This window comes from Halichoerus grypus, chromosome 2 (assembly GCF_964656455.1).
Source record: "Halichoerus grypus chromosome 2, mHalGry1.hap1.1, whole genome shotgun sequence".
NCBI classification, from domain to species: Eukaryota; Metazoa; Chordata; class Mammalia; order Carnivora; family Phocidae; genus Halichoerus; species Halichoerus grypus.
Window position 1 is genome coordinate 153,680,639 of NC_135713.1, and position 13,952 is coordinate 153,694,590.

General features: G+C 42.5%; 1 protein-coding gene across 1 annotated transcript in view; it reads left to right on the plus strand.

Moving 5' to 3' along the window:
• Window positions 1-95: 95 nt before the first annotated feature.
• Window positions 96-13,952, plus strand: part of CFAP52 (cilia and flagella associated protein 52) — a 48,464-nt gene continuing 34,607 nt past the window's right edge. Inside the window, exon 1 of the mRNA XM_078067918.1 lies at window positions 96-261. Coding sequence (XP_077924044.1) covers window positions 111-261 — 151 coding nt within the window. The 5' untranslated portion in view covers window positions 96-110. The remainder of the gene's footprint in view (window positions 262-13,952) is intronic.

Below are 13,952 nucleotides of genomic sequence, written 5' to 3' on the forward strand. Positions count from 1 at the left end.
GCGCCCCTAAATTTCCAGGGAAATAGGAAAGAAAGGAAGCCCTATTCCTTTTGCACAGTGAGCTCGGGGCGAGGCAGCCGGGAGTCCGCGCGAGCGTGGGTCTGGTGCGCATGCGCACGTCCGTTACCATACCGACCAGAAGACGCTGCGCCGCCGGAGGCCCAGAGGCGGGAGAGCCCAGTCTCCTGAGGATGGAGAACCAAATTTCGCTCAAAGCCGAGGTGGCCGAGCTGGAGCTTGAGGCCGTGATCGGCTTCAACGGTGAGGCCTCGAGCGTGTCTGGGCTGGGCGGTTCGCAAGCGCCGGGGACGAGTAGTGCAAACAGGGACCGTGGGACACCGGGTGCACCTGGAAGGCAGCGCGGGATACTGGGCGGGGCCGAGCTCCCTCCTGCCCCAAAGCCCTGGCGGGATTCCCTTCCTCGCTCCAAGTCTCAGGGACTAGGATGGTTTCGCAGCACCTAAAAGGGACAAGGGCCTCCTCCCCGGGCCCGAGGATGAGTAGGGTGGCCGTAACCCTTCTCCCCCTGGTCAGCTCTGCCTTGGCCCTACGCCCCAGCGCAGCGCCCGAAGCTGCCCGCCCCTCGGTAACCGCGGGATTTTGCAAAGTCCGGGTCGGCCCCTGGGACCAAGAAACTCCTAGAATCCCAGCTGATGTGCTATGAGAAAGGGCTGGGGACCGAATGTGGGCGTGAGCAGCCGCTTTAGGGGATGGTCTTGTGCCCTAACCCAAGAAGAACTCGTAATGGTGAAGATTTCAGACCCCGATAAAAGGCGGAAAGGACGCCAGGGGGAGCTGGAGGGGAGAGATGCTCCGGATCTGGGGATGCCTGCTGGTTCAGCTCACATCTTCTTTATGACTGCCTGTTATTTTGAACATTAAGGGGGGGAAGTGCTCTTTGATGTTGTGTGTGAAGGATGGAAACAAGCAATGCATTACATTTTAGAAAAGCAAACTTTTTTTTTTTTTAAGTGCGTTGTGTTGCCTGAAAGTTTTAACATTGTAGTAATGCAGATGCAGAACAAAAGACTAAAGTTTTAGGCCCATTCTGGGACTTGGATCTCGACTCTTCGTTTTAGTTTAATAGTTTCTGATAGAAAGTGGGTGCTTAGTGCATCTGAGAAGTCGGCCGGTGACAAGGTCATTGGTAAAGCGCGAGTGGCCTCCGAGTGCAGGGGGTCACACCAGTGACCAGTACAGAGCTTCACACACAGAGCTCTGGGACTGAGTTCATGCTGTTCTGTCGAGCTCTAAGAGTAAATACACGGTCCCTTATATTCCAGTACCTCCCATGGCCATGGCCGAGTATAGCTTTCACATGGAAACAAATTAGAAGCCAATGCAAAGCCCCTTTTTCTCATTTTGACCCTAGAACTCCTTGCAGAGTTACATTACAGTTTTGTGATTTTTAACTTGAGGGTGTAAATGTGTAATGGCACTTGACTATTCTAGGTATTGTATTTTGACAGGAATTTATTATTCAAGCAAGCCAAATATAGTTGTACTGATTATGAAAACATTTTATAAAGCTATAGTTATTAAGAATTTGGTATTAGCGCAAGAATAGCTGCATTTATCAATTGACTGGAGTCCATAAGCCCATGATAATCCTATCATGTAAAGAGTTTCTAAACTGAAAACAGCAACAATGAAACAATAGATCAAGGGTCTGCAGTCTATAGCCTGTTGGCCAAATCTGGCCCTCTGCTGGGATTTTAAATGAAGTTTTTTTGGAGCCCAGCCATGTGCATTTGTTGATAGATTGCCGATGGCTGCTTTTACCCTACAGTAGCATACTTGAGTAACTGTGGTCCCTAAGGCCTAAAATATTTACTGTCTGGCCCTTTATAGAAAATATTTGCTGACCCCTGAAATAGATAAAGAAATATAAATGGCTACTAGCTCAAAATGCTAAAAACAAAAAACAAACAAAAACAAACAAACAAAAATCCCTTTTTTAACAATGACTCTTTTTTCTCAGACTGGTAAAGCTACACATAGGGATAATAGTAGGGTGAGAATAACAAATGGCTCTCAATTACTATTGTCAGAAGAATAAATTTTACAACCTTTTTGAAAGAGGTTTTATAGTACCCATTATGATTTGTAATGAGGGTAATCTTTGGGCCTCTAAAACTTGAATCACTTATTCAAGTTTCCAAAAAAGTATGTACTATGGGATTCACTATGGTATTGTGTGTCATAGCCCAAATACCAGAGGAAACCCAACTGACCATTGGTAAGAAGTTGGTTTAAAAACGGTTGTAGTCCAGCAATGTTCTGGAACTAGACAGAGGTGGTGGTTGTAGACAGTGTGAATGTACTAACTACCACTGGATTGTCCCCTTCAAAATGGTTTATGTTATGTGAATTTCATCCCAGTAAATTATTTTTAAAATTATAGTCCTTTTGTACAACAAAATACTGCATAACCCTTAAGAAAAATGAGATAGATCTATAGGGGAAGGGGCGCCTGGATGGCTTAGTCAGTTAAGCGTCTGCCTTCAGCTCAGGTCATGATCCTGGGGTCCTAGGATCGAGCCCCGCATTGGGCTCCCTGCTCAGTGGAGAGCCTGCTTCTCCCTCTCCATCTCCCGGCTGCTCTGCCTACTTGTGCTCTCTCTCTCTCTCTCTGTCAATTAAATAAATAAAATCTTAAAAAAAAAAAAAAAGATCTATAGGGGAAGAACAAGGAAAGATGTCCAAGATAAATTAAGTGTAAAATGCAACTTGCCCAATAGTATGCATGGTATGAGCCTATTATAGTTTAAGTGTGTGTGTGTGTGTGTGTGTGTGTGTGTGTGTGTTAGAGACAGTGAGGTAGGGAGAAGTGGGGCTGAGTATATATGGAGAAAAGAGGGAAATGTATTCATTCTAGGGGACATGTGTGATATCCTTTTATTTGAGGAGAATCCCAAAACAGGCAAGGGGCTGGGAGTTGTTCTGCCTTTGCTCGGGTCTTAAAAGGGGCAGATGCTTCCTCTCCTAACTCTTTGGCAGCCAGTTCAGAGACAGGTGACATCATGGGCTCAGCCGTTGGGAAGTTCCGACCCAGAGCTTCCCGCCTTCAGGAGGAGTGCGGCATAAGAGCAGAGCCCGGTGGGAATGAGAATTCCTTAGTTCATGTCACTTGGTCTGGCCCACCTACTGGTCCTGCCTCTTTTTCAAGTGTGATTTCCCATACTTCCTACCAATTCTGTGAGCTGTTTGTATTCCATCCACGAAATTATTTTTCCTCTTAAGTTCTGCCAGAAATGACCTTTCTTGTTTGCAACCAGGAACCCTAATTACTAAACACAAAGAAAATAAATCTGAAGAAATACATATCTGCTTATTAACAATGGTTTACCCTGGGCAGGGGGTATTATAGGGCTCTTTTATTTTTATCATAAAATACTTCAACAGAAATTTAGAATGCCACAATAAATACCGAGTATTGCACACAGAATTAGCAAATTTTGACACTTTTTCTTTTTTTTTTTTAAAGATTTTATTTATTTATTTGACAGAGACACAGTGAAAGAGGAAACACAAGCAGGGGGAGTGGGAGAGGGAGAAGCAGGCTTCCCGCAGAGCAGGGAGCCCGATGCGGGGCTCAATCCCAGGACCCTGGGATCATGACCTGAGCCGAAGGCAGACGCTTAATGACTGAGCCACCCAGGCGCCCCTTGACAGTTTTTCTAATCTGAGTTAATTTTTTAAGAAAAAAAATACACATTTTAAGTCCTCTCTCCTGACACACAATCCTATCCTTTCTCCCTCTCTAGAGACAACCACTAGCCTGAAGTTAATGTGTACTCTTTCTAGCTATGTTTTTAAATTTTACTGTACATGTAAAATATCAGATATGCTATATATAAACAATTTATAGTACAAAGTTGCATATTTCTATATTTTCTAGAAATATCATCCTGGACACATTCTGAAGCCTGCTTTTCTTTTCTTTAAATATTTTATTTATTTGTTTATTTGACAGAGAGCATAAGTAGGGACCTGCAGGCAGAGGGAGAGGGAGAAACAGGCTCCCCACAGAGTAGGGAGCCCAATGGGTGGCTCGATGTGGGGCTCCATCCCAGGACCCTGGGATCATGACCTCAGCCGAAGGCAGACGCTTAACTGACTGAGCCACCCAGGTGCCCCTGAAGCCTGCTTTTTTTCACCCAGCATTTGTGCAATCTACTCATGTTGATTAATTTATTTTACCTCCGCTACTCCCCGTGTAAATAGGCCAGGATTAGTTATCTATTGTTGAGGGTCTTTGAGTTTATTTGCAACTTTCTGCTAATACAAACAGTGCCACAGTGAACACCTTTGAAGTGGCCCATGGGCACCCTTGCAAGTGTTTCTCTAGATTATATACCGAAGAGTGGAATAGCTAGGTCCAAGGGTGTATGCATATTCAGCCATACTGAATACGGGTGTGTTGTTTTACAAAAAACAATTCCACTAATGTACCTTCCCACAACGCAATGTATGAGTGTTCCCTTTTGATCCACATCACCACTAATGCTTGCTATTATCAGCCTTTTTATTTTATTATTTATTTATTTATTTGACTGAAAGAGAGAGCACAAGCAGGGGGCGCTGCGGGCAGAGGGAGAGAAGCGGACTCCACAGGGCACCCCCCCACCCCCATGTGGGGCTTGATCCCAGGACCCTGGGATCATGACCTGAGCCAAAGGCAGCCACTTAACCAACTGAGCCACCCAGACGCCTTTTTAATTTTAGCCATTATGATGGAGATGAAATGGTATCTCCTTTGGGATGTAATTTGCATTTCCCTGATACTTGCAAAGTTGCCTATCTTTTCACATGTTTATTAGCTTTTGAGTTTCCCCCCTCATTAATTGCCTGTTCCCATCCTTGGGATATCTTTCTGTTGAAGCAGTTTGTGTCTTGTTTGTTTGCTATAGCTCTTTGTATATTCTGGATGGGATACCCATCTGTCATGGACATTGCAGGTATCTTCAACTGGTTTCAGTTTTTCTTTTCATCTTGTCAAGTGTCATGAAAAAATTTAAATTGTTAACATAACTGGATGAATATATTGGCCTTTTCTGTTAGGATTTGCTCTTTTTGTGGCATGTTGAAGAAGTCATTTCCTACAACTTGTGTACATGTGAAGTCTTGTTTGTTGCAGTTAGGTCCTCGATCTACCTGAAATGTGTTGTTTATGGATGGTGTGAAGTTGGATCTAATTTTACTTTTTCCATATGGATAGTCATATGATTGCTTGTGAGGTAACTGCAACTGAATAAATATATGAATAGATCACTCCCAAAGACACAAATCTTAGTCTTTAGAGAACCTACTGCATGAAAAAGGAATGATCTCAAAGCAAGAGAAATCATTTATTCAATAAATATATTTGGCAATTTGAGCAAAAAAAAAATATCTATTTAGCTACTGGAATCCCATTATGCACCAAAATAAATTCTAGAGGGAATTAAATGTAAAAGATGAATTCATTAAAAGACCAGAAGACGATATTAATAAATATTTATGACTCTTTTGATGGAGTAGGAAATAGCCATAGAACAATTTTAAAATACCCAGGAATAAATGTACTAAGAAATGTGTGAGATCTTTAGGAGGAAAAACTGAAAATGCCGCTGGAAACCCTGAAGGGAGACTTCATGGAAAAACACATCCTGCTTTTAGAAAGGAGATTGAATGTATTATTATAAAAATTATTTTTCCTTAATCTACACATTGAATACCACTCCACTTGAAATGATTTTTAGCTAATCAACCTGACTTTACAGTTTATATTGTAAAATAGTATCAAGCACAAATGATGTGGTTTTGGAATATAGGTGAGGGTCAGTGGGGTGGAGTCCGGAGCCGATGACTAAAGATCTCGAGCCATCTTTGGTGCAAAATGGTGGTTTATTGAAGCGCAGGGACAGGACCCGTGGGCAGAAAGAGCTGCTGCCCCAGGGTTGTGAGGGGTGGCTGATGGTATACTTTAGGGTTGGGGGAGGTAAGGAAAAGGGAGGTTTCAAAAGAACTTTCATATGCTAAGGAGGACCTACAAGATACTGGAGGCCTTGCATTGTCAAGGTAAGGTTGTTTTTCCACCTCTAGCAAGACATTAACATTAAGATAGTTGGGAGCTTCCTGGAAGAATGTCACACATGTCCCACCCAGGAGTGGGGGGTGAGGGGAGGTTACAGGGTGTCAGCTTATGCTTTGTCTTCAGCCAGGCTTCTGCTCCCTCATCAAAACCCCAAAAATTCTGACCCAAAGTTGAGTGATAAGGAAGGACTTCTGTCTATGTAATATTAAAACATTTAACAAAGGTTTGTAATTCTTGAGATGGTTCTTGGCAAATACCTGGAGGATGGTGGGGGGGGGCGGGTCTCACACTAAGAAGGCCTGGCTTCTTTAGAGTGCCTGGTGGTGCCTTAGAAACAAATTATCTTTTTTTTTTTTTTTTAATTTTTTTATTGTTATGTTAATCCCCATACATTACATCATTAGTTTTAGATATAGTGTTCCATGATTCATTGTTTGTGCATAACACCCAGTGCTCCATGCAGAACGTGCCCTCCTCAATACCCATCACCAGGCTAACCCATCCTCCCAACCCCCTCCCCTCTAGAACCCTCAGTTTGTTTTTCAGAGTCCATCGTCTCTCATGGTTCTTCTCCCCCTCCGATTTCCCCCCCTTCATTCTTCCCCTCCTGCTACATTCTTCTTCTTCTTCTTCTTTTTTTTTTTTTTTCTTTCTTAACATATATTGCATTATTTGTTTCAGAGGTACAGATCTGAGATTCAACAGTCTTGCACAATTCACAGCGCTTACCAGAACACATACCCTCCCCAGTGTCCATCACCCAGTCACCCCATCCCTCCCACCCCACCCCCCACTCCAGCAACCCTCAGTTTGTTTCCTGAGATTAAGAATTCCTCATATCAGTGAGGTCATATGATACATGTCTTTCTCTGTTTGACTTATTTCGCTAAGCATAATACCCTCCAGTTCCATCCACGTTGTTGCAAATGGCAAGATCTTATTCCTTTTGATGGCTGCATAATATTCCATTGTATATATATACCACATCTTCTTTAGCCATTCATCTGTTGATGGACATCTTGGCTCTTTCCACAGTTTGGCTATTGTGGACATTGCTGCTATAAACATCGGGGTGCACGTAGCCTTTCGGGTCCCTACTTTTGTATCTTTGGGGTAAATACCCAGTAGTGCAATTGCTGGATCATATGGTAGCTCTATTTTCAACTTTTTGAGGAACCTCCATACTGTTTTCCAGAGTGGCTGCACCAGCTTGCATTCCCACCAACAGTGTAGGAGGGTTCCCCTTTCTCTGCATCCCCGCCAACATCTGTCATTTCCTGACTTGTTAATTTTAGCCATTCTGACCGGTGTGAGGTGGTATCTCATTGAGGTTTTGATTTGGATTTCCCTGATGCCGAGCGATATTGAACACTTTTTCATGTGTCTGTTGGCCATTTGGATGTCTTCTTTGGAAAAATGTCTGTTCATGTCTTCTGCCCATTTCTTGATTGGATTCTTTGTTCTTTTGGTGTTGAGTTTGATGAGTTCTTTATAGATTTTGGATACTAGCCCTTTATCTGATATGTCATTTGCAAATATCTTCTCCCATTCTGTCAGTTGTCTTTTGGTTTTGTTGACTGTTTCCTTTGCTTTGCAAAAGCTTTTTATCTTGATGAAGTCCCAATAGTTCATTTTTGCCCTTGCTTCCCTTGCCTTTGGCGATGTTTCTAGGAAGAAGTTGCTGCGGCTGAGGTCGAAGAGGTTGCTGCCTGTGTTCTCCTTTAGGATTTTGATGGACTCCTGTCTCACATTGAGGTCTTTCAACCATTTGGAGTCTATTTTTGTGTGTGGTGTAAGGAAATGGTCCAGTTTCATTCTTCTGCATGTGGCTGTCCAATTTTCCCAACACCATTTGTTGAAGAGACTGTCTTTTTTCCATTGGACATTCTTTCCTGCTTTGTCGAAGATTAGTTGACCATAGAGTTGAGGGTCCATTTCTGGGCTCTCTATTCTGTTCCATTGATCTATGTGTCTGTTTTTGTGCCAGTACCATACTGTCTTGATGATGACAGCTTTGTAGTAGAGCTGGAAGTCTGGAATTGTGATGCCGCCAGCTTTGCTTTTCTTTTTCAACATTCCTCTGGCTATGCGGGGTCTTTTCTGGTTCCATACAAATTTTAGGATTATTTGTTCCATTTCTTTGAAGAAAGTGGATGGTATTTTGATGGGGATTGCATTGAATGTGTAGATTGCTCTAGGTAGCATTGACATCTTCACAATATTTGTTCTTCCAATCCATGAGCATGGAACGTTTTTCCATTTCTTTGTGTCTTCCTCAATTTCTTTCATGAGTATTTTATAGTTTTCTGAGTACAGATCCTTTGCCTCTTTGGTTAGATTTATTCCTAGGTATCTTATGGTTTTGGGTGCAATTGTAAATGGGATCGACTCCTTAATTTCTCTTTCTTCTGACTTGTTGTTGGTGTATAGGAATGCCACTGACTTCTGTGCATTGATTTTATATCCTGCCACTTGACTGAGTTCCTGTATGAGTTCTAGCAGTTTTGGGGTGGAGTCTTTGGGATTTTCCACATAAAGTATCATATCATCTGCAAAGAGTGAGAGTTTGACTTCTTCTTTGCCAATTTGGATGCCTTTGATTTCTTTTTGTTGTTTGATTGCTGTGGCTAGGACTTCCAATACTATGTTGAATAGCAGTGGTGATAGTGGACATCCCTGCCGCGTTCCTGACCTTAGGGGGAAAGCTCTCAGTTTTTCCCCATTGAGAATGATATTCGCTGTAGGTTTTTCATAGATGGCTTTTATGATATTGAGGTATGTACCCTCTATCCCTATACTCTGAAGAGTTTTGATCAAGAAAGGATGCTGTACTTTGTCAAATGCTTTTTCTGCATCTATTGAGAGGATCATGTGATTCTTGTTTTTTCTTTTGTTAATGTATTGTATCACGTTGATTGATTTGCGGATGTTGAACCAACCTTGCAGCCCAGGGATAAATCCGACTTGGTCGTGGTGAATAATCCTTTTAATGTACTGTTGGATCCTATTGGCTAGTATTTTGGTGAGAATTTTTGCATCCATGTTCATCAGGGATATTGGTCTGTAATTCTCCTTTTTGATGGGGTCTTTGTCTGGTTTTGGGATCAAGGTAATGCTGGCCTCATAAAATGAGTTTGGAAGTTTTCCTTCCATTTCTATTTTTTGGAACAGTTTCAGAAGGATAGGTATTAATTCTTCTTGAAATGTTTGGTAGAATTCCCCTGGGAAGCCATCTGGCCCTGGGCTTTTGTGTTTTGGGAGATTTTTGATGACTGCTTCTATTTCCTTAGTGGTTATAGGTCTGTTCAGGTTTTCTATTTCTTCCTGGTTCAGTTTTGGTAGTTGATACATCTCTAGGAATGCATCCATTACTTCCAGGTTATTTAGTTTGCTGGCATAGAGTTGCTCATAATATGTTCTTATAATTGTTTGTATTTCTTTGGTGTTGGTTGTGATTTCTCCTCTTTCATTCATGATTTTGTTGATTTGGGTCATTTCTCTTTTCTTTTTGATAAGTCTGGCCAGGGGCTTATCAATCTTGTTAATTCTTTCAAAGAACCAGCTCCTAGTTTCGTTGATCTGTTCTACTGTTCTTTTGGTTTCTATTTCATTGATTTCTGCTCTGATCTTTATTATTTCTCTTCTCCTGCTGGGTTTAGGCTTTATTTGCTGTTCTTTCTCCAGCTCCTTTAGGTGTAGGGTTAGGTTGTGTACTTGAGACCTTTCTTGTTTCTTGAGAAAGGCTTGTATTGCTATATACTTTCCTCTTAGGACTGCCTTTGCTGTATCCCAAAGATTTTGAATAGTTGTGTTTTCATTTTCATTGGTTTCCATGAATTTTTTTAATTCTTCTTTAATTTCCTGGTTGACCCATTCATTCTTCAGTAGGATGCTCTTTAGCCTCCATGTATTTGAGTTCTTTCTGACTTTCCTCTTGTGATTGAGTTCTAGTTTCAAAGCATTGTGGTCTGAAAATAGGCAGGGGATGATCCCAATCTTCTGGTACCGGTTGAGACCTGATTTATGACCTAGGATGTGATCTATTCTGGAGAATGTTCCATGGGCACTAGAGAAGAATGTGTATTCCGTTGCTTTGGGATGGAATGTTCTGAATATGTCTGTGAAGTCCATTTGGTCCAGTGTGTCATTTAAAGTCTTTATTTCCTTGTTGATCTTTTGCTTAGACGATCTGTCCATTTCAGTGAGGGGGGTGTTAAAGTCCCCCACTATTATTGTATTGTTGTCGATGTGTTTCTTTGCTTTTGTTATTAATTGCCTTATATAATTGGCTGCTCCCATGTTAGGGGCATAGATATTTACAATTGTTAGATCTTCTTGTTGGATAGACCCTTTAAGTATGATATAGTGTCCTTCCTCATCTCTTATTACAGTCTTTGGTTTAAAATCGAATTTGTCTGATATAAGGATTGCCACCCCAGCTTTCTTTTGGTGTCCATTAGCATGGTAAATGGTTTTCCACCCCCTCACTTTCAATCTGGGGGTGTCTTTGGGTCTAAAATGAGTCTCTTGCAGACAGCATATCGATGGGTCTTGTTTTTTAATCCAATCTGATAGCCTGTGTCTTTTGATTGGGGCATTTAGCCCATTTACATTCAGGGTAACTATTGAAAGATAGGAGTTCAGTGCCATTGTATTGCCTGTAAAGTGACTGTTACTGTATATTGTTTGTGTTCCTTTCTGGTCTATGTTGCTTTTAGGCTCTCTCTTTGCTTAGAGGACCCCTTTCAATATTTGTTGTAGGGCTGGTTTCGTGTTTGCAAATTCCTTTAGTTTTTGTTTGTCCTGGAAGCTTTTTATCTCTCCTTCAATTTTCAATGACAGCCTAGCTGGATATAGTATTCTTGGCTGCATATTTTTCTCATTTAGTGCTCTGAATATGTCCTGCCAGTCCTTTCTGGCCTGCCAGGTCTCTGTGGATAAGTCTGTTGCCAATCTAATGTTTCTACCATTGTAGGTTCCATATCTCTTCTCCCGAGCTGCTTTCAGGATTTTCTCTTTGTCTCTGAGACTCGTAAGTTTTACTATTAGATGTCGGGGTGTTGACCTATTTTTATTGATTTTGAGAGGGGTTCTCTGTGCTTCCTGGATTTTGATGCCTGTTTCCTTCCCCAAATTAGGGAAGTTCTCTGCTATAATTTGCTCCATTATACCTTCTGCACCTCTCTCTCTTTCTTCTTCTTCTGGGATCCCAATTATTCTAATGTTGTTTCGTCTTATGGTATCGTTTATCTCTCGAATTCTGCCCTCGTGATCCAGTAGTTGTTTATCTCTCTTTTTCTCAGTTTCTTTATTTTCCATCATTTGGTCTTCTATCTCACTGATTCTTTCTTCTGCCTCATTTATCCTAGCAGTTAGTACCCCCATATTTGATTGCACCTCATTAATAGCCTTTTTGATTTCTACTTGGTTCGATTTTAGTTCTTTTACTTCTCCAGAAAGGGTTTCTCTAATAACTTCCATGTTTTTTTCAAGCCCAGCTAGTATCTTTAAAGTGATGATTCTGAACTCTAGATCTGACATCGTACTAATGTCCATATTGAGTAGGTCCCTGGCAGTCGGTACTACCTCTTGTTCTTTTTGTTGAGGTGATTTTTTCCGTCTTGTCATTTTGTGCAGAGGAGAATAGATTAATGAGAGAACAAAATGCTGGCAGGGTAACAACGTCCCCAGAAAATATACTCTAAACAAATCAGAAAAGACCTGAAGCAGTGGGAAAAGAAAGGGAAAGAGAGAAAAAAGAAAAGGAAAGAAAAAAAGAAAAAAGAAAAAGATAAAGATAAAAACAAACAAAAGCAGAACAAAACAAAACAAAACAAAAACAGAATGTGATCAAATATGATCAGGCTGGATTATAGATCAGTGCCACACACTAGATTTTGGGTGTATTTTGGTCTGTTAAAAGAAAGTCCCTCCCAAAATTTTAAAGAAAGAAAAACTTATATATGTACAAAAATAAGGGTTGATATGATGAAGGGATGGAATATGACTGTAAAGATGGAAATTATAAAAAATTTTAAAAAAGGATTTGATAAGTTGTTTGAAAAAGGAAAGAAGAGGATAAAAAAAAAAAAGAAAGAAAAAAGGGAGAGAATGTGATCAGGCAGGGGAGTAGAAAAAAACCATACACTAGAGATTTAGAGTATATTTTGATCTGTTAGAAGAAACTATCTCAAGATTTTAAAGAGAGAACAACTTATATATATATGCCAAAAATACGGGTAACTACTATGAAGGGATAGAATATGACTTTAAAAATGAAAAATAAAAATGTTTTTTTTTTAAAAAGGGATTGATAAGATGTTGGTTGAAAAAGGGAAAAAGAAAAATTCAAAAAAAAAGAAAAAAGGAAAAAAGAAAAAAAGACAGTTAAAAAAAATAATTAACTTTGAAAGACTAAAGAATCATGGTAAAAAAGCCATGAATTCTATGTGCAGTGTTCCCCTAGCACTGGAGTTCTGCCGTTCTCATTGATCGGTAAACTTGGTCTTGGCTGGCTGTTCTTGCTGATCTTCTGGGGGAGGGGCCTGTTGCCATGGTTCCCAAATGTCTTTGCCGGAGGCAAAATTGCCCCGCCCTTGCCGGTCCGGGCTAAGTAATCTGCTCGGGTTTGCTCTCCAGAGCTTTTGTTCCCTGCAAGCTCTCCGTACAGCTTTGGAGGCGGAGAGTGAAAATGGTGGCCTCCCAGTCTCCGCCCCGGCGAAGCCGAGAACTCGGGGTCCCGCTCCTCAGCGAGCCCCCAGAGAAAAGCCATCAGTCACTCCCGTCTCCCCGGTCTCCGGCCGCACTCCGCGCTCACCCGGCCTGTGACCGCGCCTTTCTATCTGGCACCCGACCCCGGGTGGAGTCTCCAAACCCAGCAGATCCCCGCGGTGCACTCCCGCACCTCTCCTCCCGGGGGAAGAAGGTGAGTCTCCCCGGATCTGCCGCTTGTTGGGTCCCTGCTGGAGGAGCAGTGGCCCGACTGTGCCGCGGATCACGGTTTATAGCAACCCCGAGCTGAGAGCCCGCGCCTGGGCTCCGTCTCTGCAGCCGGCTTCCCTGCTCCGATACCTGGGAGCTCTGCCGCACTCAGGCACCCCCGGTCTTTCTGTGACCCCGAGGGTCCTGAGACCACACTGTCCCGCGAGGGTTCCACCCCCCACTTCGCCACCAGAGTGACGTCCCTCAGCGGAGCAGACTTCTAAAAGTTCCGACTTTGTGCTCCGTGGCTCTATCACTTGCCAGAAGCGGCCGTCGGAGGCCCCTCCCCCGCCGTCTCTCCTCCCGAATATCACCACGGATTCACTTCTCCGCACGTCCTACCTTCCAGAAAGTGGTCGCTTTTCTGTTCAGAGAGTTGTTGCTCTTCTTTTCTTTGATCTCCTGTTGAGTTTGTAGGTGTTCAGAATGGTTTGATCCCTATCCAGCTGAATTCCTGAGAGGAGACGAAATCCAGGTCTCCTACTCCTCCGCCATCTTGCTCCCAGAAACAAATTATCTTTACCAAACTTCTTTTTTTTTTTTTTTAAGATTTTATTCATTTATTTGAGAGAGAGAGAAAGAGTTCACGAGGAAGCAGGGAGGGGCACAGGGAGAGGGAGAAGCAGACTCCCCAGGAGCAGGGAGCCTGCTGCAGGACTCGATCCCAGGACCCTGGGATCATGACCTGAGCTGAATGCAGACGCTTAACCGACTGAGCCACCCAGGCGTCCCTTTACCAAACTTCTGCCCCAGGCAGTGAATTCACAGTCCCCGTGCCTCTGCACTCACCAAGACAGGCTGCTCTCCTATTTCCAGCACTGAGAAAATCCTGCTTCTCAGCATTGCGAACTTGGCCCTGGGGCCTTGCTATCCAGCAGTGAGGTTGCTGGAC